Source organism: Ranitomeya variabilis, chromosome 3, assembly GCF_051348905.1.
Source record: "Ranitomeya variabilis isolate aRanVar5 chromosome 3, aRanVar5.hap1, whole genome shotgun sequence".
Classification (NCBI taxonomy): Eukaryota; Metazoa; Chordata; class Amphibia; order Anura; family Dendrobatidae; genus Ranitomeya; species Ranitomeya variabilis.
The window spans coordinates 336,652,684-336,674,681 of record NC_135234.1 but is presented as its reverse complement, the minus strand read 5'-3'; the positions used below and the strand labels follow the sequence as shown (position 1 = coordinate 336,674,681).

Genomic DNA, 21,998 nt, shown 5'->3' with positions numbered 1-21,998 from the left:
CCCAAACTGTTTAGGGGCGGTGGATGGAAAGCACATCCGCATTGTCAAACCTGCCAGAACCGGATCTGAGTTTTATAATTATAAAAAATATTTTTCGGTAGTGCTTATGGCAATAGCGGATGCGGAGTGTCGCTTCATCGCCGTGGATATTGGAGCTTTTGGCCGTGGCAATGATTCCCAAACCTTCAAGAGCTCGGATATGGGCCGTCGGTTGTATGGCAACAATTTTAATTTTCCCCCTCCACAGCCTCTCCCCAACACTCAAGGCCCACCGCTGCCATTTGTTATGGTTGGGGATGAGGCCTTCCAGATGTGTGAAAATCTCCTGAAGCCCTATTCTAGTAGGGACTTGGACCACACTAGAAGAATATTCAACTACAGACTGACCAGGGCCCGAAGAACCGTAGAGTGCAGCTTTGGCATTCTTGTTGCTAAATGGCGCATTCTTGCAACAGCCATCAATCTAAAAGTGGAAACAGTGGACGAGGTGGTCAAAGCCTGTGTGGTGCTACACAATTATATAATGGCTAAGGAGCGACCCCACATTGAACTTGATGAACCTGTTGCACACCCATTGCCTGATTTTCAGCATCACCCGATGCGGTCAACTGCAGCCGTTGGTCTTATGCGGGACCAATTTGCGGCCTATTTTGTGTCCGATATTGGACGTGTGTCATGGCAGGACAATGTTGTGTAAATGTCCTGTTGTATGTTTATGTTTACCAATTATTAAACACTGATACAAATTTTTCTAATTAATAAACTTTTTTGTGTTCACCATGTCTACTATCTTTTTCCTCTCTAAACAAAGGTTGACCAAAGATGGGCAGTAGATATGTATATCATATTTTGTAATCCAAAACCAGGAGTGGGTGATAGTTGTTGAGGTAATAAATTTTAATTTTTCATCGTAATTTACCTCTGTTGCACTCCCTATTTTGGTTTTCAAAGAATGATATAAACCACGGGCCCCATACTTATAATAATGGTACAAAATGTTTATTTATTAATTCTAATATTGTTGACGTCATTGCGTCAAGACTGTCACGGTCTCTATATCCATCAAGTCAAGTGTAAGCAATAATAAATTCATGATAAACATATACATGATCATGAATTCACAATTTCTGACACCTGGCCTGGTGAGCATAGATATGTAGAGTGTGAGAACAATTGTCCCATCTGTTTGACAACCATTGTCACATAATGTGCTATATAGAATATGGTGAATATACAAGGCAGTAATCAACTTAATCGGTCAGGTATATATTTTGACATCTGACCGGTTAAGTTGAGTTCTGAACTTGATTTCCACCATTTTCTCTTTGTACAGTGACACTACACGAGGTACAAAAATAAGAGTATGGAAATAAATACTATTTTTTTGGCCAACTCATATCTGTATACTAAAGAAACACATATAGATGTTGTCTGGTATTTTATACTACTGGAGATATGTGTAGGCCAAAAGAATAAGTGTGTGACGAAGTTTATTGTTGTGTATTGAGAGCGGTGAAAGACACAATAAACCAAACATAATTGTTTCAAATAAACTTTTTTTTTATTGAGGAAAAAAAAAACAAATTTATTTTTTGGTACCGCGCCGGGTTGAACCACGCCGGCTTGGGGTTGAGTGACGTAACTGGGGGGTATTCAGAACTGAAGCCTGGCTCACCGTGGAGGAGGCAGAGGTGGCAGGAGAATGGGCAACAAAACTTGAAGGGTCTGGAAGTTCGGGGATGGGGCTTAAAACATGAGGGGCTTGAGACACACTGGAAGGTTGAGACACATCGGTAGGTGATGGGGGAGGAATAATCAAAGTTTTTTGTTTTTTATGCGTTTTGCCAGTTTTACGTTGGGTTTTCCGGGTTGGGGGAAGTCTTCTTGGGCTATGTTGTAAAGTGTGGGCGGGAGACACGTCAGGACCCGTCTCCACACAGTCAGTCTCCATTGTGGAGCGCTCGGCAATGTCTGAGTCCAATGGGGGGAAAGATAAACTCCCGCCTGGGTCCTGGTGCCTCGTTGGGGGGGGGGAAACAAAAACCCTTCCAGGATCCTGGTGCCTCGTTGGGGGGGGGAAACAAATCCCATACCATTGTCCTGCTGCATTGCTGGTGGGGGGGAACAGAAAGCCATGGATGGATCCTGCTGCATCAGGGTGGGTCCTGCCTGGAAAGGTATGGCTTGGTCGTGCTGCATCATGGGGGGCCCGGTGCGATACGCCATGGATGGGTCCTGCTGCATCGGGGGGTGTCCTGCCCGGAAAGCAACTCCTCGGTCCTGCTGCATCGGGGTTGGTCCGGTCAGATATGACAGGCCTCGGTCCTGCTGCATCGGGGTGGGTCCGGTCCGAAATGCCAGGCCTGGGTCCTGCTGCATCTGGGGTGGGCCGGTCCGATATTGCATGGATGGGTCCTGCTGCATCGGGAGGGTGCCGGGCCGATAAGCCACGCCAGGGTCCTGCGTCATGGTGGTGTCAGCGGAGGAGGTCCAAGCCGGAGCAGCGGTCGTCACGGTGGTGGCGGTGGGATGTCCAACAGCACTCGTCATCGTGTTGGCGCTGTAGTGGAGTACACCTGTAGAGGGAATAGAGGTGGCCGTGCAGTGGTATGCAGCAGAGGTAGGAATAGTGTTTACTTGTGACAGTGACGGCACAGTTGGATATGCCGCCACATTACGACTCTGACTCTGCTGCATAGCCTGCACAAAAGCAACATTGCAGGCCTGCATCACACTCAGCTGGAGATCAGGGCTAAGGTGTTCCGACATGCCCTCTAGGATTTGATTGAAAAAATGATGAGCTGGCTTCTTGAGGTCGGCTTTCAATTGATCAACGCTTTTGGCGACATCCTGGATGCGGCAATTTAAGAGATTATGGGTCACATCCATTCTGTCACCTAAAGCCTTGATAGCTTCATGTAAAACCGAGCTCAAGTGTAAAAACTCGGGCATGAGGGACCTATCCGAAGCCCTCTGTCGCTGCCGGGATGAGCCCGCAAAAATGGGTGCAGCGAAAGAGGACTGCGAAAGGGGAAGACCTGATGGGCCAGCCCCCTGGTCTCCAGTGAGTGTGGAAGACCCACCTGGTGCTGCGCTGCTGGATGGCTGGGACGGGTCCGTGGCTGCCGGCTGAAGGACCGCTCCAGAACCTGTGGCAACAGTCGTGCAGTGTGTGCTGTGAAAAAAGAAAACAGAAAATTAATACCAAACTATAACAAGACGGTACATCCTGTGGAATTAAAAGTGACAGATTATGTCAATGCAACACAACCGGAGGCATGTGAGAAATACTTACGTTCTCATGAGAAGGACCGGTCTCAGGAAGGCCAACACACGGTGGTATTTGTAGAGCCGGTGCCTTGCTCCGGAACCACTAGCTGCACTCTTCTCTGCACGTAGGTCCTTGTTGAAGCGGTCCTTCATGGAACGCCAACGTGTCCTTACTTTCTCCACTGTGAAATAACAATAAAATATAATGGTCAGAATAAGGACTTTTGGCCGTGCTCTCGTGACTGTGTGTGATGACAGAAACTATGAAAAGTTTCTTTCATCACACACAGTCAAGAGAGCATGGCCAAGGTCTGTTGCTTCACACTACCGTGCAATACTTACCAAATGCATTACGGACCCGTGGCGGGGAATTCTCCCAGCCATCCCACAACGCTTGGGCCACCTCACTCCACAAACGACGGAGAACACTATTGACGGCGTGCTGTTGATCCCGGCTGTCCCACAACGGGACTCGCTCCTGGACCAGACTGATCAGCAGGTCATTATCAATCCGGTCGTCGTCCCGTTGTGAAACCTAAAATTAAAACAAAATCATTTAAGTTTGCTCAACCACATTTGGAAAAAATAAGACACGAAGATGAGAAAGGGCAGGAATATGAAAGACAACTTTCAGAAAAGGATGATATAAGAAATATGTATAGAAAAACAAGGGTACAGAAAGGAAGTTAAAAGAATATTACAATAAGGACAGTCTGCCTGGTATACATACCCGCTGCCGTCTTCCACCTGGACCTTGACTCCGCTGCTCAGTACCTCTCTGTCCCTCAGTTGAAGTGCTCTATAAAATTTAAAAAAAAAAATTGCCTCATGTGTCGATGTGACAGTCAATACTTACCAAGCTGACGGACAAAAAACATACCTCGCTCACGTGATCCACTTCTGATTGACGTGGCTGGAACTCCTCATCAGACGAGGAAACCGGAGAAGACATTCTGATGCGTGTTGAAAGAAAAAAAATAGAAGAAATTAGGACATGTAGATCCAAAAAATTGAAAATGAATGCATTGGCTAGGATATACTCACATTGCTCTGTGTCTTGTCCAACAATGCGTCCGGGCAGGGTGCTGTCTTCTTTGGAGTCTGATGAGAAGTGACCAGAAACTTCCCCCCACCTTCCTTTTATAACCCTGCTGCTATGGGGGAGTCTTATCAGTGTCTAGACATCTTTATCTACACTTAATTCAATGGTGCCAAAAAAAACGCATGCGTCAAAAAAACGCATGCAAACGCATGTAAAAAAAAACGCATGCGTCCCCATTGACACCAATGCATTTTTTTGTCCAAAAAAAACGCATGTAAACGCCCCTCAAAATACTACAAGTTGCATTTTATTAAATGAACGCATGCAGTTAAAAAACGCATGCGTTCACAAACGCGTGCAAACGCGTACACCAAAAAACGCATGCGTTTTCAATGTTAAATATAGGGGAAAAAAACGCATGCGTTTTTTTGGTAAAAAACGCTGCAGACAAAAACGCAAGTGTGAAACCACCCTTACTGCACTGATGTATTTTCTATATACTGTATATTCATAAATGAAAAAATGTCAGAGACATATTGCATGTCATAAAAAATGGGGATAGGGAAAACCTCCCCACTCAAAAGAGCAAGTACCCACTCCAAAAGTCATGAAGAGAGAAGAAAACGGAGCAACTAGGTATCAATAGTAAAAACAAGTATTTTTATTATTAACAGTAACATATATATACAAAAAGTAACAACAACAGAATGTTACATAGGATAGGATTACAGGATGGAAGCAGAAAAACCCAAAAGGTCCATCATTGCACATGCCCAAAAGAATAAGAAAAAAATCTTTAGGTAAAGTGTCAGTGCATATAACCTCAGTAGTACTGTGGTAAGGTTGCCTTTGAGGAGAAGTTTCTATAGTAATAGCAGAAAAAATGCATCAAAAAGGCCGAGCTTACCAAAGGCAGAGCAAGAGGACCCTGGGCCAGGCGCAGGCAGACCCCGACGCGCGTTTCGCGTGGCAGAAGCACCGCTTTATCAAGGGGAGACATACTGTATATTCAGTAGAAAGTGGCTGGATTGCTCTGCTGACGTATTTTATATATAGATTCTGTATAAAAATGGCGCCATAAAGCACGGACTGCGCAGGTGCCGAATCCGGCACCACAACTCTCCTGGGCCACAATCCTCATCCCCGGATGTATAACTCTGTGGAGTCCAGACTGCGCATTTAATCCATGGCTCTTTACATGTGAAAAGAGGCAAATATAGACAAATACAATTAAACAGGAGCAAAAAACAAGGCCCACAGGTACATAAGGAGGGAGGGCTCACAGTCTGCAGGGGATGGTTGAGGATACACTAGGAGAGGGTAGAGCTGGTTGTTGCGGCAGTTCAGTAGGTTGAGGATCACTTCAGGCTGTAGGTTTGTTGGAAGATGTGAGTCTTCAGGTTCTTTTTGAAGGTTTCTATGATAGGCACGAGTCTGATGTGTTGTGGAAGAGAGTTCCTGCAACGCTCGCGCCGAGACTGGTTGGCGCGGGCGCCTGGGGGTGTGGCCCCATTGGACCACAGACCAAACTTCCCTGGAAGGGGCGTAACTAAGTAGCTTCCTAGGTGTTCACTGGAGCCTCTGATGGTGAGGTCAGACTTGTGCAATAGGAAGCTACCAGGTACCACTCCAGGGTGGAGTCGGACTGTGGATGCTGATCCCACCGGGGACAAAACACAGGCAGGCAGGCACGGCTGTGACACTGGCTGACGGACAGGTATGGCAGAGGCCCTGACGGGCAGACTGGCTTGACGGAGATACAGGCAGGCAGACGGGCGCGGCTGGCACTCAGGCAGGCGGGCACGACTGGCACTGGCAGACAGGGCTGATACTCTGGTAGGAACTGGTATACAGGCGGATGTATGGAAACAGGTAAGAACCTGTTCAGGCTGGAGAACATAAAGAAACAGGTAAAGACCCATACGGCAAGTTGCTGAATAAAGGTAGAGCAAGAGTGGATGCAAGCAGAATCGCAGGAGGCGGAGTAAGAGCAGGAGGTGGAGCTAAGAGTAGAGAAGGAGAAGGCAGAGCTAAGAGCAGAGAAGAAGAAGGCAGAGCTAAGAGTAGAGAAGGAGAAGGCAGAGCTAAGAGTAGAGAAGGAGAAGGAAGAGCCAGGGACGGAGCTGCTGGGGGTGGAGCCAAGAGCGGAGATGCTGGAGGCGGAGCCAGGAGCGGAGCCGCAGGAGGCGGAGCCAAGAGCGGAGATGCTGTAGGTGGAGCCAAGAGCGGAGACGCTGGAGGCGGAGCCAGGAGCGGAGACGCAGGAGGCAGAGCCAAGAGCCAAAACCGCAGGAGGTAACGCCAAGAGCCAGAGAGTGCAGAACCACAGGTTGTGGCGAGGAAAGCTGAGAGGCACAAAACCACAGGTTGTGGCAGAACAGAGCAGAGAGATGCAGAGCCACTGATAGTGGCAAGCAGAGCAGAAAGATAAGGTCGGAGATACACACAGCAGAGTGGGAAATGACAAATGACAAAGAAGGAACTGGAATGGACATAGACCAGAGTACAGACAGGAACGGACATGGATACACAAACAGAACACAGATGAAGGCCTGCTAATTGCAGCCCTCTGAGACAAGAAACAGACACGACCTGGCAGCTCAGTAGCAAGTGCTAACTGAGGGAAATAGTTTGCTCAGGCATCCTCCAATGGGTGAGGATGCCTTAAGTATCAGAGGCCTCTAGGCTATTGGCCAGGGACACCTTAGGGAGGTGCACACAGTCTCAATAAGAATCCGGAGTGGCTTGCGCCGCCCCCCTATGCACACAGCCAGGAAGTGTACACAGAGCAAGCGGCCATGAAGCACATGGCATGGAGCCGGCAGCAGACAGATCTCACAGCATGGTACTGGGTGAGTGAGTTGATGTAACAGGCAGGTGGGGAATGGAATGCCATGCAGTGATGCCAGCAGGGTTGTTACAGTACCCCCTCCTTTACGCCCCCTCTTCTTCAAACCCGCCAGAATGATCTGTAGAAGAAGAAAGAGACCACTCACAGTCCAAGTCATCATAACATCTTCAAAGTAGGATAAGGCAAACGGGTCACCAGGAATCTCAGAAGACAAAGTCTCTTTGTGCTCAACAGGGTTAGCTTCATCAGAAATCTCAGATAGCAAAGTCTCTTTGTACCCAATGGGGTTAGCCTCCTCAATGGACTGGACCATTTCCTCTGGGTAGACAAAAAGCAGGGACTTGGATGCTACTTACTTGTTATCTTCACCAGCCGGCCATATGGAAGCCAAAGGAATACCCACAGGGTACATCTTCTGCCCGATATCCAGAGACAAACCTTCAGGTAGCAGAGATGTTCTAGAGTACTGAACACAGGAAAAATCATTAGAGCTGAGGGTGGAGAACAACAACTCCACCGGATCAGGAAAAAACTGAGAGGAGAAAACTTCTGTTTTGGAATCTTCACCAACCGGCCATATGGACGATGAAGGTACCCACATAGGAACATCTTCTGCCCGTTATCCAGAAGAAAACATCCAAAAGGCGGGGATGTTTCCATGAACAGGTTACAAGGTATAGTCATTAGAGTTGTGAGGAGAGATAGTCACTGCTTCCCCATCTTTGGTGAGGTCAGCACACCTTGACTCGATGACTAACGGGTTACTGGTATAGTCACTGGAGACGTGTGGAGAGATAGTCACCGTTTCCCCATCTTTGGTGACGTCAGCAGACCTTGACTCGACGACTAGCAGACCAGCAGAAGAAGACAACACAGTTGACTGTCCTTGACGCATGGGAACCAGGCACCTCTCATGACTGGGTAAATTCAAACAAAGCATTTTGCAGGAACTCTTGACCAGAGCGGGTGGTAGAGTCCTCGGCTCAGAATGATCCATGGGCATAACAGACAGCATATGGAAGACAAACTTCTTCGAGTATAAGACTCCAACCTGGAGCTGTAGTTGTCCATGAAGGACTAGACTGCTCTTGAGTAGGGCTTGACCAACTTCAGACAACGCCCTCACCGGGCTCTGGAGCTGTATGACGGAGACCACACACTGACTCCGAATGGCAGGCAACTTTACCACGCCAAAGTTCCCAGAAAACAGAGACACAGTCTTTGATTTTGATGGAGAGGAAGTACTCTCACCTAGGGCAGCCTCTCCTGCTGACCCAGGGTTTTGGAGTTTTAGATCTACAGGGCAGAGACCGTCTGGATGTTCCTTGCAACTGCAGCGATACCGCATTCCCTTCTTGCGGCTGGATTCGGGCTGCTGCTTTGCCAGCCCACTTTTATCAGCCTCCTGGGGTTTCACTTGGGTAGCTGCTGGGACAGGTAGAGGAACAGGCGGGTCTTGGACAGACTTGGTCAGACGTGGCAGTTTCTTTGGGGGATTCGCTCGTCTAGACCGCCTCTGGGATCTAGTGAGGGAAGACTTTGCAGGAGGAGCTGGCTTAGGCGCTTTGAAGGCTTTAACAAAGGCTATCAGAAAGGCCTCAAAGTTTGAGAGGATAGGATCCCTTGCTTCCCAGAGAGGGTTCATCCAATGCAATGCATCTCCTGCTAGGTAGGTCAACATGAATCCTACCTTGGACCAATCAGAGGGAAATTCAGAAGCATTCGATTCCATGTACGTCAAACTACGCGCCAGGAACTCCATGCACTCCTCTGGATCCCCAGAGTATCTTGGCGGAAGGAGTTTTTCTTAATTGGCAAGGTAATTATACAACTCATCTGAGACTGTGAGTTGACCACCTGGAGTAGGTGTAGGCAGATCTTTAAAAAAAAAAAAACCTTCCGGGGGCCAATACTGGCTAGAAGAGAGTTCATTTTGCTCCGAGAGCAGCGGCTCAAGGGAGTCAGCGGGGACCATGGCCGGAGCAATCTGTAATGCTCATGCCAAGACTGGTTGGCGTGGGCGCCTGGGGGTGTGGCCCCACTGGACCACAGACCAAACTTCCCTGGAAGGGGCGTAACTAAGTAGCTTCCTAGGTGTTCGCTGGAGCCTCTGATGGTGAGGTCAGACTTGTGCAATAGGAAGCTACCAGGTACCACTCCAGGGTGGAGTCGGACTGTGGATGCTGATCCCACCGGGGACAAAACACAGGCAGGCAGGCACGGCTGTGACACTGGCTGATGGACGGGTATGGCAGAGGCCCTGACAGGCAGACTGGCTTGACAGAGATACAGGCAGGCAGACGGGTGCGGCTGGCACTCAGACAGACAGGCGGGCATGGCTGGCACTGGCAGACAGGGCTGATACTCTGGTAGGAACTGGTATACAGGTGGATGTATGGAAACAGGTAAGAACCTGTTCAGACTGGAGAACATAAAGAAACAGGTAAAGACCCATACGGCAAGTTGCTGAATAAAGGTAGAGCAAGAGTGGATGCAAGCAGAATCGCGGGAAGCGGAGTAAGAGCAGGAGGTGGAGCTAAGAGTAGAGAAGGAGAAGGCAGAGCTAAGAGCAGAGAAGAAGAAGGCAGAGCTAAGAGTAGAGAAGGAGAAGGCAGAGCCAAGGACGGAGCTGCTGGGGGTGGAGCCAAAAGTGGCGATGCTGAAGGCAGAGCCAGGAGCGGAGACGCAGGAGGCAGAGCCGCAGATGGCGGAGCCAAGAGCGGAGATGCTGGAGGCAGAGCCAAGAGCGGAGACGCTGGAGGCGGAGCCAGGAGCGGAGATGCAGGAGGCGGAGCCAAGAGCCAGAACCGCAGGAGGTAACGCCAAGAGCCAGAGAGTGCAGAACCACAGGTTGTGGCGAGGAAAGCTGAGAGGCACAGAACCACAGGTTGTGGCAGAACAGAACAGAGAGATGCAGAGCCACTGATAGTGGCAAGCTGAGCAGAAAGATAAGGTGGAGATACACACAGCAGAGTGGGAAATGACAAAGAAGGAACAGGAATGGACATAGACCAGAGTACAGACAGGAATGGACACGGATACACAAACAGAACACAGATGAAGGCCTGCTAATTGCAGCCCTCTGAGACAGGAAACAGACACGACCTGGCAGCTCAGTAGCAAGTGCTAACTGAGGGAAATAGTTTGCTCAGGCATCCTCCAATGGGTGAGGATGCCTTAAGTATCAGAGGCCTCTAGGCTATTGGCCAGGGACACCTTAGGGAGGTGCACACAGCCTCAATAAGAATCCGGAGTGGCTGGCGCCGCCTCCCTATGCACACAGCCAGGAAGTGTACACAGAGCAAGCGGCCATGAAGCACATGGCATGGAGCCGGCAGCAGACAGATCTCACAGCATGGCACTGGGTGACTGAGTTGATGTAACAGGCAGGTGGGAATGGAAGGCCATACAGTGATGCTGACAGGGATGTTACAGTTCCAGAGTATGGGGGAAGCACGGGAGATGTCTTGCGGTTGTGGGAAGAAGAGATGAGAGGGGAGTAGAGAAGGAGGTTTTGAGAGGATCAGAGGTTGCGTGTGGGTAAGTACCGGGAGACCATGTCGCAGATGTATGGAGGAGGCAGGTTTTGGATGGCTTTGTATGTCATTGTAAGGGTTTTGAACTGGAGTCTCTGAGCGATAGTAAGGCAGTGAAGGGCTTGGCATAGGGGAGAGGCTGGGGAATAGCAGGGAGACAGGTAGATTTGTTGGGCAGCAGAGTGTAGGATTGATTGGAGTGGTGCCAGAGGGGAGGCCAGAGAGTAGGAGGTTGCAGTAGTCAAGGCGGGAGATGATAAGGGCATGCACTAGTGTTTTTGTGGTGTCGTGGTCAAGGAATGCACGGATCTGGGAGATATTTTTGAGTTTGAGATGGCAGGAGGAGGCAAGGGCTTGGATATGTGGCTTGAAAGAGAGGACAGAGTCGAGGATCAACCCGAGGTACCGGGCGTGTGGGACTGGGGAAAATGAGCAGCCGTTGACATTGATAAATAGGTCTGGTGGAGGGGTAGAGTGAGAATGGGGAAAGATTTGTCCATGTTCAGTTTTAGAAAGCGAGCAGAAAAGAAGGCCGAGATAGCAGACAGACAGTCTGGGATTTTGGTAAGTAGGAGGTGAGGTCAGGTCCTGATAGGTAGATCTGCATGTCATCGGCATAGAGATGATACTGCATAGAGTAGGATTCTATGAGCTGTCCCAGGCCGAAGGTGTAGATGGAGAAGAGTAGGGGTCCTAGAACAGAGCCTTGAGGAACACCGACAGACAAGGGGTGGAGTGAGGAGGTGGTGTGGGGGAGGGAGACACTGAATGTTCGGTCTGTCAGATATGACAAGATCCAGGATAGGGCCAAATCTGTGATGCCAAGAGATGAGAGGATCTGTAGCAGAAGGAAGTTGTCCACAGTGTCAAAGGCAGAAGACAGGTCCAGGAGAAGGAGGACAGAGTAGTGTCGCTTGCTCTTGGCAGTTAGTAGGTCATTAGTGACTTCAGTTAGGGCAGTGTCAGTTGAGTGATGGGGTCGGAAGCCAGATTGTAACCGGTCAAAGAGGGAGCAGGAGGAGAGGTGGGAGGACAGTTCAAGATGGACATGTTGTTCCGGTAATTTTGAGGCATAAGGGAGAAGAGATATCGGGCAAAAGCTAGACACAGAGGATGGGTCGAGGGAGGGCTTTTTGAGGATGGGTGTGATCTTGGCATCTTTGAATGATGAGGAGAAGACACCTGTTGTGAGTGAGAGGTTGAAGAGGTGTGTTAGGGTTGGGATGACGACAATGGCAAGGTGAGGGATGAGGTGGGACGGGAGCAGGTCAAGGGTGCAAGTGGTGAGGGTGATCTTGACAGGAGGGTGGAGATCCGATCTGCCATGGTGGAGAAGCTGGTTTTGGAGGAACAGGGTTGAGCAGCTAAGAGGGGCATTGGGTGCTGTGGGCCAAAGCTTTCTCTGATCGTATCAATCTTCTGTTTAAATAAAGAGGTAAAGTCTTCAGCAGAGATGGGAGGGGGTGCGGGGGGACGGAGTAGAGAATTGAAAGTGTTGAAAAGCTGTTTAGGGTTGTGAGACAAGGAGGATATGAGAGATGATAAGTAAGTTTGTTTTGCAGCAGTGAGCATGGACTTGAAGCTGGCGAGGGACTGCTTGTATGTAGTGAAGTGGTCGGTGGAGCGGGATCGCTCCCATCTTCGCTCAGCGATCCTGGAAGCCCGTCTCAGTTATAAAGGTGGTACTGTGCAGTATATATATATATATGTATATATATATAGATAGGATATAGAGGTGGTACTGTGCAGTATATATATATATATATATATATATATATATATATATATATATATATATATATATAATATTTATACATATACAGGATATAGAGGTGGTACTGTGCAGTATATATATATATATATATATAATATTTATACATATACAGGATATAGAGGTGGTACTGTGCAGTATATATATATATTGTAGCATGGCTAAAGGGTGTGTAGTCGACGGGAGGTATGTGCCACATAAGTGCCTTGTTGCTGTAATGTAGCCCGGAGTATTTCTTTGTTGTATATAACCATGTATGTATATGTGTTTCAGGACCTGTGGTGATGTCAGACCACATGGCTAATCATGTGATGGGTTACTGGGTGTGGTTAGCTCTATATAAGACAGGCTAATGCTTAACACAGGATATATGTGTGGAGGTGCTAGCCTCCAGGGTTGTTAAGACTCCAGGACTGAGCCTGAAGGAATGGACACTTGTTTTTTCATTTGCCTGAGCTAAAGGCTATTTGTTTTCTGTTTATGCTAACTGGTTTATGGAACAATAAACCTTTGAACTTTTGTTGGAACCTGCATCCTGAGTGTCAGCCGTCGCACCTGAGTGAGTGAAACCCCTACAATTGGTGGTAGACGTGCGGGCAGCGTTCCCAGCGGAGACGAAAAGTCTGTTATTGAATGTCCTGGGTCAAGTCTGTTGTAAGCCAGCCGGGGAAAATGGAGGAACTGCTGAAACACTTGGTCCAGTTGCAGTCACAGCAGCAAGAGACCAACAGGCAGTCACAGTCACAGCAGCAAGAGGCTAACAGGCTGTTTATGCAGCAGTTGCAACAGAACCAGCAAGAGACCAACAAGCTGTTGATGCAGCAAATACAACAGAGCCAGCAGGAGCAACGGCAGAGCCAGCAGGAGCAACGGCAGCAGATGCAGCTTCTGGCAACCGCCATCCAGGGCAAGACGAGTGCCCCAACCCCAGGTCTGGCTGATGACACCCACGTCCGGAAGACAGTAAGACGCGCATTGCAGAAAATGACTCCCGGGGATGATGTCGAGGCCTTCCTGACGGTGTTTGAGAGGGTTGCTGAGAGGGAAAAACTTCCGCCAGAACAGTGGGCAGCGGTATTGGCGCCTTACCTGACGGGGGAACCTCAGAAGGCATACTATGATTTGACCTTGCAGGATGCCAAGGAGTATCACTAGTGTTGAGCATTCCGATACCGCAAGTATCGGGTATCGGCCGATACTTGAGGTATCGGAATTCCGATACCGGGATTCCGATACTTGCCGCGTATCGGATACCGGAATCGGAAGTTCCCAGATTCAAAATTCCGAAATTCAGCCAATGAGAATGATTCCAAGTGTGGGCACATCCTGTTTAGCATGGAGGGCATGAAACTACTGGCAAGGCTGTGATTGGCTGCTGAAATGATGTCATGATGCAGTTTAAAAGTCGCTGGCGCCATTTTGCGATCACTCTGCTGTGAATTCAATTAGTGACAGGACGCTGTTTGCTGACTGAGGGACAGTTTAGAGATAGCGATTTGCTTCTTTGTGCTTTCCAAAGGCTAATTTAGCAACCGCTGTGTTCACCTACTATTCACCTTGCTTTTGCCTTGTAGCGCTGTTTTCACAGCGATCTGCAAGGTCTGTGTGTGTGTGTGTGTGTGAGTGCAGCCCACTCTCTAGTCTGAGTGCAGCCACATAGGCCATCCATAGCTGGTTGTATTCAGTTCAGGGAGGGTGGTTCATTGCCTCATACTGTTCTTTTTTTTTTTTTTTTTTTTTTTTCAAGTAGTGTAGTCTGCTGCTAATTTATTCAAAAAAATCCTATTAGTGTCTTTCCACCCGTCTCCAGCTAATTTGTGGAAAAACACTACATAGGATAAAGTAGAGGAGGGTTTTTGGGCCTTGCAGCGCCGTTTACGGCTGTCTGCACGGTCTCCGTGTGACTGCAGCTCGCCCTGTAGTCTGTGAGCAGCCGTAGCCTGGTTGTCTCCAGCTCAGGGTTGTTCACTGCGTCATACCGCCAAATCAATTTTAATTTTTTTTCAAGTAGTGTAGTCTGCTGCTAATTAATTTTAAAAAATCCTATTAGTGTCTTTCCACCCGTCTCCAGCTAATTTGTGGAAAAACACTACATAGGATAAAGTAGAGGAGGGTTTTTGGGCCTTGCAGCGCCGTTTACGGCTGTCTGCACGGTCTCCGTGTGACTGCAGCTCGCCCTGTAGTCTGTGAGCAGCCGTAGCCTGGTTGTCTCCAGCTCAGGGTTGTTCACTGCGTCATACCGCCAAATCAATTTTAATTTTTTTTCAAGTAGTGTAGTCTGCTGCTAATTAATTTTAAAAAATCCTATTAGTGTCTTTCCACCCGTCTCCAGCTAATTTGTGGAAAAACACTACATAGGATAAAGTAGAGGAGGGTTTTTGGGCCTTGCAGCGCCGTTTACGGCTGTCTGCACGGTCTCCGTGTGACTGCAGCTCGCCCTGTAGTCTGTGAGCAGCCGTAGCCTGGTTGTCTCCAGCTCAGGGTTGTTCACTGCGTCATACCGCCAAATCAATTTTAATTTTTTTTCAAGTAGTGTAGTCTGCTGCTAATTAATTTAAAAAAATCCTATTAGTGTCTTTCCACCCGTCTCCAGCTAATTTGTGGAAAAACACTACATAGGATAAAGTAGAGGAGGGTTTTTGGGCCTTGCAGCGCCGTTTACGTCTGTCTGCACGGTCTCTGTGTGACTGCAGCTCTATCTGTTGTCAGTTCAGCCCCCAAAAAAGAAATAAATAATAAAGTTCACCAAACACACCAGTTACACCACTTTACATTTCTGTAGGCCACATTAGCTCATATTAAAGTCTAGTCCACACTTTAGAAAATTAGTGTTTCTTATACCTGTTAGGAGGAGTTGCTCAGGAATAAGCACACAAATCCGTTAGTACTTTTCTGCTTATCTTTATCAGTCAACCAAGATGAAGAAGGCAGTGAGTAAGGCACGTGGGCGTGGGCGCGGAGCAGGGAGGGGACGTGGGGATTCTGTGCCTGCTGCGGGCACCGGTGACTCATCAGCACCCACTTTCACCAGGCAACAGTCGTTCATGCGCAGCTTTGTGTCAGAGCGCCGTACACCGCTGCTGCGTCAAGACCAAATTGAAGCTGTTGTCGGATGGATGGCAGCTAATGCATCAACTTCCATTAGTGCCACATCCTCTCAGACACAGAGCACTGGAGAGCAGCCATCTGTCTCTTCACCACCTGCCAAATTGCCCAGGCAGACAGAGAGCCCAGGACAGGAGCCGTCTCTACTTCTGTTCTCTGAATCTCTTGGCTTGGAAACAGGGGGCCAGCCAAGCAGCATTGGAGAAATGGAAGAAGAGGCAGGGTGCAGTGATGCCCAACAGCTTTTTCTGTCTTCCTCTGAAGAGGCGGGTGGGCCAGTGGCTCCGGTCACCACATCGCAGGCCACATCAGCTGATGATGACACTCAGGTGCCACTTACTGGTGCGTGCTCTGCTGCTGAGACTACCCAGGAGGAGCAGTTGGGGGCAGAGGGTAGTGTAGATGATGAGGTCCTCGACCCATCTTGGCGTGAGGGACAGGAAGGTGGTGGGAGCAGCTCTGAGGAAGAGATTCCCCGTACGGCCCAAAGAGGGAGAGGGAGGGGGAAGACTGCGGATCCTGCAGCCTCCGCTTTGGCACCCGTTAGGAGCATGTCTCTTCCAAAAGCCAAAAAGGGCGCTCCCAAGACTTGCAGTGCCTGGTCCTTTTTTGACACAGTTGCAGATGACATTTGCTATGTCAGATGCAACGTGTGTCATCAAAAAGTCAAAAGAGGTCGAAATGTCAGCAACCTCAATACCTCCAACATGTGGAAACATGTGCGCAACAGGCACCCGGCGGAGTTAGAAAAACACACTGAAGAGGTAGGCCAACCAACAGCGGCAGCTACCACCTCTTCAGCTCGTGTTGCCTCTTCCTCTAGCTCACACGCAGCTGGTTCGGCTTCCTCCCAGGATCGCCGTGGAAGAACCTCTGGCCCTGTTGTCCAGAGACCCGCTGTAATTCCACCCGCAGCACCACTTTCCCAGTCATCCACACACTCCCAGCCCAGTCTACAGCCATCGGTAGTACAGGCATGGGAGAAAAGGCGGCCTTTCTCGTCAAACCACTCACGAGCACAGGCTCTGACTGCAGGCATTGCCAAACTGCTGTCACTGGAAATGCTGTCATTCAGGCTGGTGGAGACTGACAGCTTCCGTGACTTGATGTCATTGGCAGTCCCACAGTACAATGTGCCCAGCCGCTTTTACTTCAGCAGGCAAGCCGTCCCTGCCCTGCACAAGCATGTGGAGGGACACATAAAACACGCGCTTCTGAACGCCGTCAGTAGCAAGGTCCACCTCACCACCGATGCGTGGACCAGTCAACATGGACAGGGGCGATACCTTTCCCTCACTGCCCATTGGGTTAATGTCGTTGAGCCAGGTACAGACCGTGCGAGTGGAGCAGGACGTGTCCTGCCCACTCCAAGGATTGCAGGAATCCATTCTGTACGCATTGACTCCTCCTCTTACACCAGTTCCTCAGAATCATCGCTGCAGGAGCCGTCACAGTCCACCTCCACATGGACTCGTGATGAACGTGTACCTGTTACGACCGACATGAGCACAGCCGTGGCCAAACGTCAACAGGCCGTCTTGAAATTAATTTTTTTGGGGAATCGTAGCCACACAGCGCAGGAGCTCTGGAATGCCATCAAGCAGGAGAGCGATGTGTGGTTTGTGCCAGCGAATCTCCAGCCAGGCATGGTAGTGTGTGATAATGGCCGAAATCTGGTGGCAGCTCTGGGCCTCGGCAACCTCACTCACATCCCATGTCTGGCACATGTGCTCAATTTGGTCGTGCAGAGCTTTTTGAGGGACTATCCGGATCTTGATGCACTGCTGCACAAGGTCCGCCTAGAGTGTGCTCACTTGCGGCGTTCCAGCACGGCAAAAGCGCGCATTGCGGCTCTGCAGCGCCGACACCGCCTGCCGGAACATCGCATCATATGTGACCTACCTACCAGGTGGAATTCCACGTTACATATGTTGGAGCGGTTGTGTGAGCAGCAGCAAGCTGTAATGGAGTACCAGCTGCTTCAGGCGCAAAAAAGTCGCAGTCAGCGCCGTACAGACTTCACAACCACAGAGTGGCCCACTATGAATGACCTCTGCCAGGTTTTGCGTCCCTTTGATTATTCCACGCGGATGGCGAGTGCAGATGATGCACTAGTCAGCATGACTGTCCCCCTTATCTGCCTGCTTGAAAAATCACTGCAAGCGCTAAGGGATGATGTTGTGGAAGAGGTGGAGGATGAGGATTCACCATTTCCATCATCTTCTGGACAGTCAGCGCCACGTGGTTCCTCACAAACGCGTAGGCAGGGGAAAGTTTGTGAGGAGGATGAGGAGGAGTCAATGGAGGAGGAAGACGTCCGTCCAGAGGAGGGAGTTACCGAATTGTCCAGTACTCAGTGTGTACAGCGAGGGTGGGGTGATGACGAGCAGGCAGAGATCACGCCTCCAGCAGGGGACAGCGTTTCTTGGGCAGTTGGCAGTCTGCAGCACATGGTGGATTACATGCTGCAGTGCCTGAGAAACGACCGCCGCATCGCCCACATTCTCAACATGTCTGATTATTGGGTGTTCACCCTCCTCGATCCTCGCTACCGGGACAACGTAGAAAGCCTCATCACACCGTTGAACCGGGAGCGAAAAATGCGGGAGTACCAAGACACACTGGTCAATTCCATCATCTTCTCCATTCCAACTGAGAGAAGTGCTGCTAGTGCATTACAAAGCAGCTCAGTGCGTCCAGGCAGTGGAGGAGGCTCTGCACAAAGAGGGAGCAGAAGCAGTGCCTCTGCCCAAGGCAAGACCAGTATGGCCCAACTGTGGCACAGTTTTCTGTGCCCCCCACAAAAGTCTACACCATCACAGACGGCTCCAGTCAGCAGGAGGCAACGGTTCCGTCAGATGGTGACAGACTACATGTCTTGCCCTCTTGCTGTACTCCCAGACGGCTCTTCCCCTTTCAAGTTTTGGGTCTCAAAGCTGGATACATGGCCAGAGCTAAGCCAGTATGCATTGGAGGTGCTGTCTTGCCCTGCGGCTAGTGTATTATCGGAACGTGTCTTTAGTGCTGCAGGTGGTGTACTAACTGACCGTCGCATGCGACTATCCTCCGATAACGTTGACCGGCTTACTTTCCTGAAAATGAACAAGGCCTGGATCTCGCAGGAATTTGCCACTCCTCCTCCTGATTAAATAATTAGGTCACTGTATACGTTATCCAGGTCTCCTGTTGTGTTCATCTTTCTACCACCTGAACTTAAATTCCTGTGCTCCAACACCGCCAGTTGAGGCTCAGAAGTGCCGTCTGCACAGTCAAAACATACGACCCAGTGTTATTGGGTTTCAGTAACGTCAGCTGATCCCCAGCTGTGTAGCCGGCAATGTGTCATGCGACCGCCACGCTGACACAACAACTGAAATGTAAGGGAATCTGTCCCCCCCCCCCCAAGGCGTTTGTTACTGAAAGAGCCACCTTGTGCAGCAGTAATGCTGCACAAGGAAAAGGTAGCTATTTTTGTTTAGCTCCTTGCACACGCAGAACTTAACACTTATAAAATGTGTCCACTGATACCGTAAAACCGTCCCGGAGGTGGGACTTTCCTTCGTAATGTGACGCAGCACAGCCGTCATTCCTACCCCCACGGCGCCGCGCACCGGCTCCTCAGCGTTGTTTTATTCCGTCCCGGAGCCTGCGCTGTTATGTTATCCCGTGGCCAGGCACACTTAGCGCTGCCCGTCTTCTGGCATCATTTGGTGTCAGGATGGCTGCGCCTGTGCGGCCGTGCTGGCAGAGAGCCCGCCTCGCAGTGTCTTCTGATTTAATCCCACTGGGGGCCTGGGATCCATGGACATGCGCAGTGCATATCTGAACCTCCACCTCTCACTCATTTCCCTATGGCTTCTTCAGACTGTTCGGTGTCAGCTGGTCCCTAATAGCATGCCACGGCCGTGACACCGCACAGTCTTAAGAAGCCGTAGGGAGGGGAGTGAGAGGCGAGGATATGCACTGCGCATGTCCATGGATCCCAGGCCCCCAGTGGGATTAAATCAGAAGACACTGCGAGGCGGGCTCTCTGCCAGCGCGGCCGCACAGGCGCAGCCATCCTGACACCAAATGATGCCAGAAGACGGGCAGCGCTAAGTGTGCCTGGCCACGGGATAACATAACAGCGCAGGCTCCGGGACGGAATAAAACAACGCTGAGGAGCCGGTGCGCGGCGCCGGGGGGGGTAGGAATGACGGCTGTGCTGCGTCACATTACGAAGGAAAGTCCCACCTCCGGGACGGTTTTACGGTTGCAGGGGACACATTTTATAAGTGTTTAGTTCTGTGTTTGCAAGGAGCATGATGAAAAGAGCCACCTTTTCCTTTTGCATCTTTTGTGCTGCACAAGCTGGCTCTTTCAGCTACAAACGCCTTGGGGGGGGGGTTAAAGGTTCCCTTTCGACTTTCTCAGGCTTCGGCCTACATTGTGTTCCTCTGCTTTTCCACCTGTCCCTGGGCTCCAACACCGCCAGTTGCCGTCCAGAAGTGCTGTACGCACAGTCAACAGTCCCTCCTCTGTTATTGGGGTTCAGTAACGTCAGCTGTTCCCCTGCTGTGTGTGTGGCAATCCCTCCTACCTCCTCCAACCTCCTCCTCCTCCACCTGCCCCTGGGCTTCAACACCGCCAGTTGCCGTCCAGAAGTGCTGTACGCACAGTCAACAGTCCCTCCTCTGTTATTGGGGTTCAGTAACGTCAGCTGTTCCCCTGCTGTGTGTGTGGCAATCCCTCCTACCTCCTCCAACCTCCTCCTCCTCCACCTGTCCCTGGGCTCCAACACCGCCAGTTGCCGTCCAGAAGTGCTGTACGCACAGTCAACAGTCCCTCCTCTGTTATTGGGGTTCAGTAACGTCAGCTGTTCCCCTGCTGTGTGTGTGGCAATCCCTCCTACCTCCTCCAACCTCCTCCTCCTCCACCTGCCCCTGGGCTTCAACACCGCCAGTTGCCGTCCAGAAGTGCTGTACGCACAGTCAACAGTCCCTCCTCTGTTATTGGGGTTCAGTAACGTCAGCTGTTCCCCTGCTGTGTGTGTGGCAATCCCTCCTACCTCCTCCAACCTCCTCCTCCTCCACCTGTCCCTGGGCTCCAACACCGCCAGTTGCCGTCCAGAAGTGCTGTACGCACAGTCAACAGTCCCTCCTCTGTTATTGGGGTTCAGTAACGTCAGCTGTTCCCCTGCTGTGTGTGTGGCAATACCTCCTACCTCCTCCAACCTCCTCCTCCTCCACCTGCCCCTGGGCTTCAACACCGCCAGTTGCCGTCCAGAAGTGCTGTACGCACAGTCAACAGTCCCTCCTCTGTTATTGGGGTTCAGTAACGTCAGCTGTTCCCCTGCTGTGTGTGTGGCTATCCCTCCTACCTCCTCCAACCTCCTCCTCCTCCACCTGCCCCTGGGCTTCAACACCGCCAGTTGCCGTCCAGAAGTGCTGTACGCACAGTCAACAGTCCCTCCTCTGTTATTGGGGTTCAGTAACGTCAGCTGTTCCCCTGCTGTGTGTGTGGCAATCCCTCCTACCTCCTCCAACCTCCTCCTCCTCCACCTGCCCCTGGGCTTCAACACCGCCAGTTGCCGTCCAGAAGTGCTGTACGCACAGTCAACAGTCCCTCCTCTGTTATTGGGGTTCAGTAACGTCAGCTGTTCCCCTGCTGTGTGTGTGGCAATCCCTCCTACCTCCTCCAACCTCCTCCTCCTCCACCTGCCCCTGGGCTTCAACACCGCCAGTTGCCGTCCAGAAGTGCTGTACGCACAGTCAACAGTCCCTCCTCTGTTATTGGGGTTCAGTAACGTCAGCTGTTCCCCTGCTGTGTGTGTGGCAATCCCTCCTACCTCCTCCAACCTCCTCCTCCTCCACCTGCCCCTGGGCTCCAACACCGCCAGTTGCCGTCCAGAAGTGCTGTACGCACAGTCAACAGTCCCTCCTCTGTTATTGGGGTTCAGTAACGTCAGCTGTTCCCCTGCTGTGTGTGTGGCAATCCCTCCTACCTCCTCCAACCTCCTCCTCCTCCACCTGCCCCTGGGCTCCAACACCACCAGTTGCCGTCCAGAAGTGCTGTACGCACAGTCAACAGTCCCTCCTCTGTTATTGGGGTTCAGTAACGTCAGCTGTTCCCCTGCTGTGTGTGTGGCAATCCCTCCTACCTCCTCCAACCTCCTCCTCCTCCACCTGTCCCTGGGCTCCAACACCGCCAGTTGCCGTCCAGAAGTGCTGTACGCACAGTCAACAGTCCCTCCTCTGTTATTGGGGTTCAGTAACGTCAGCTGTTCCCCTGCTGTGTGTGTGGCAATCCCTCCTACCTCCTCCAACCTCCTCCTCCTCCACCTGCCCCTGGGCTCCAACACCGCCAGTTGCCGTCCAGAAGTGCTGTACGCACAGTCAACAGTCCCTCCTCTGTTATTGGGGTTCAGTAACGTCAGCTGTTCCC

The 21,998-nt window shown here is 50.6% G+C and overlaps 1 protein-coding gene across 2 annotated transcripts; it reads right to left on the bottom strand.

Moving 5' to 3' along the window:
* Positions 1-1,388: 1,388 nt before the first annotated feature.
* On the bottom strand, positions 1,389-4,493 carry LOC143815964 (uncharacterized). Of its 2 annotated transcripts, XM_077295811.1 has the most exons (6): positions 4,315-4,493; positions 4,151-4,223; positions 4,001-4,069; positions 3,613-3,805; positions 3,296-3,452; positions 1,389-3,175 (listed from the first exon to the last, which is right to left on the bottom strand). In XM_077295811.1, the coding sequence occupies exons 2-6, from the start codon at positions 4,220-4,222 to the stop codon at positions 1,816-1,818; spliced, it is 1,851 nt and encodes a 616-aa protein (XP_077151926.1). In that variant the 5' UTR covers position 4,223; positions 4,315-4,493; the 3' UTR covers positions 1,389-1,815. The 2 variants fall into 2 exon arrangements, with proteins under 2 accessions (XP_077151926.1, XP_077151925.1); XM_077295810.1 differs by having other exon boundaries at positions 4,151-4,337.
* Between the last annotated feature and the right edge of the window lie 17,505 nt (positions 4,494-21,998).

Excerpts from the sequence above, each read along its gene's own strand:
- LOC143815964 (XM_077295811.1), bottom strand. The coding sequence starts at position 4,222 with ATGTCTTCTCCGGTTTCCTCGTCTGATGAGGAGTTCCAGCCACGTCAA. Across the intron at positions 3,806-4,000 it reads CAGGTGGAAGACGGCAGCGG|GTTTCACAACGGGACGACGA; the intron begins GTATGTATACCA and ends TTTTAATTTTAG. Across the intron at positions 3,176-3,295 it reads CCGGTCCTTCTCATGAGAAC|CACACACTGCACGACTGTTG; the intron begins GTAAGTATTTCT and ends CTTTTTTCACAG.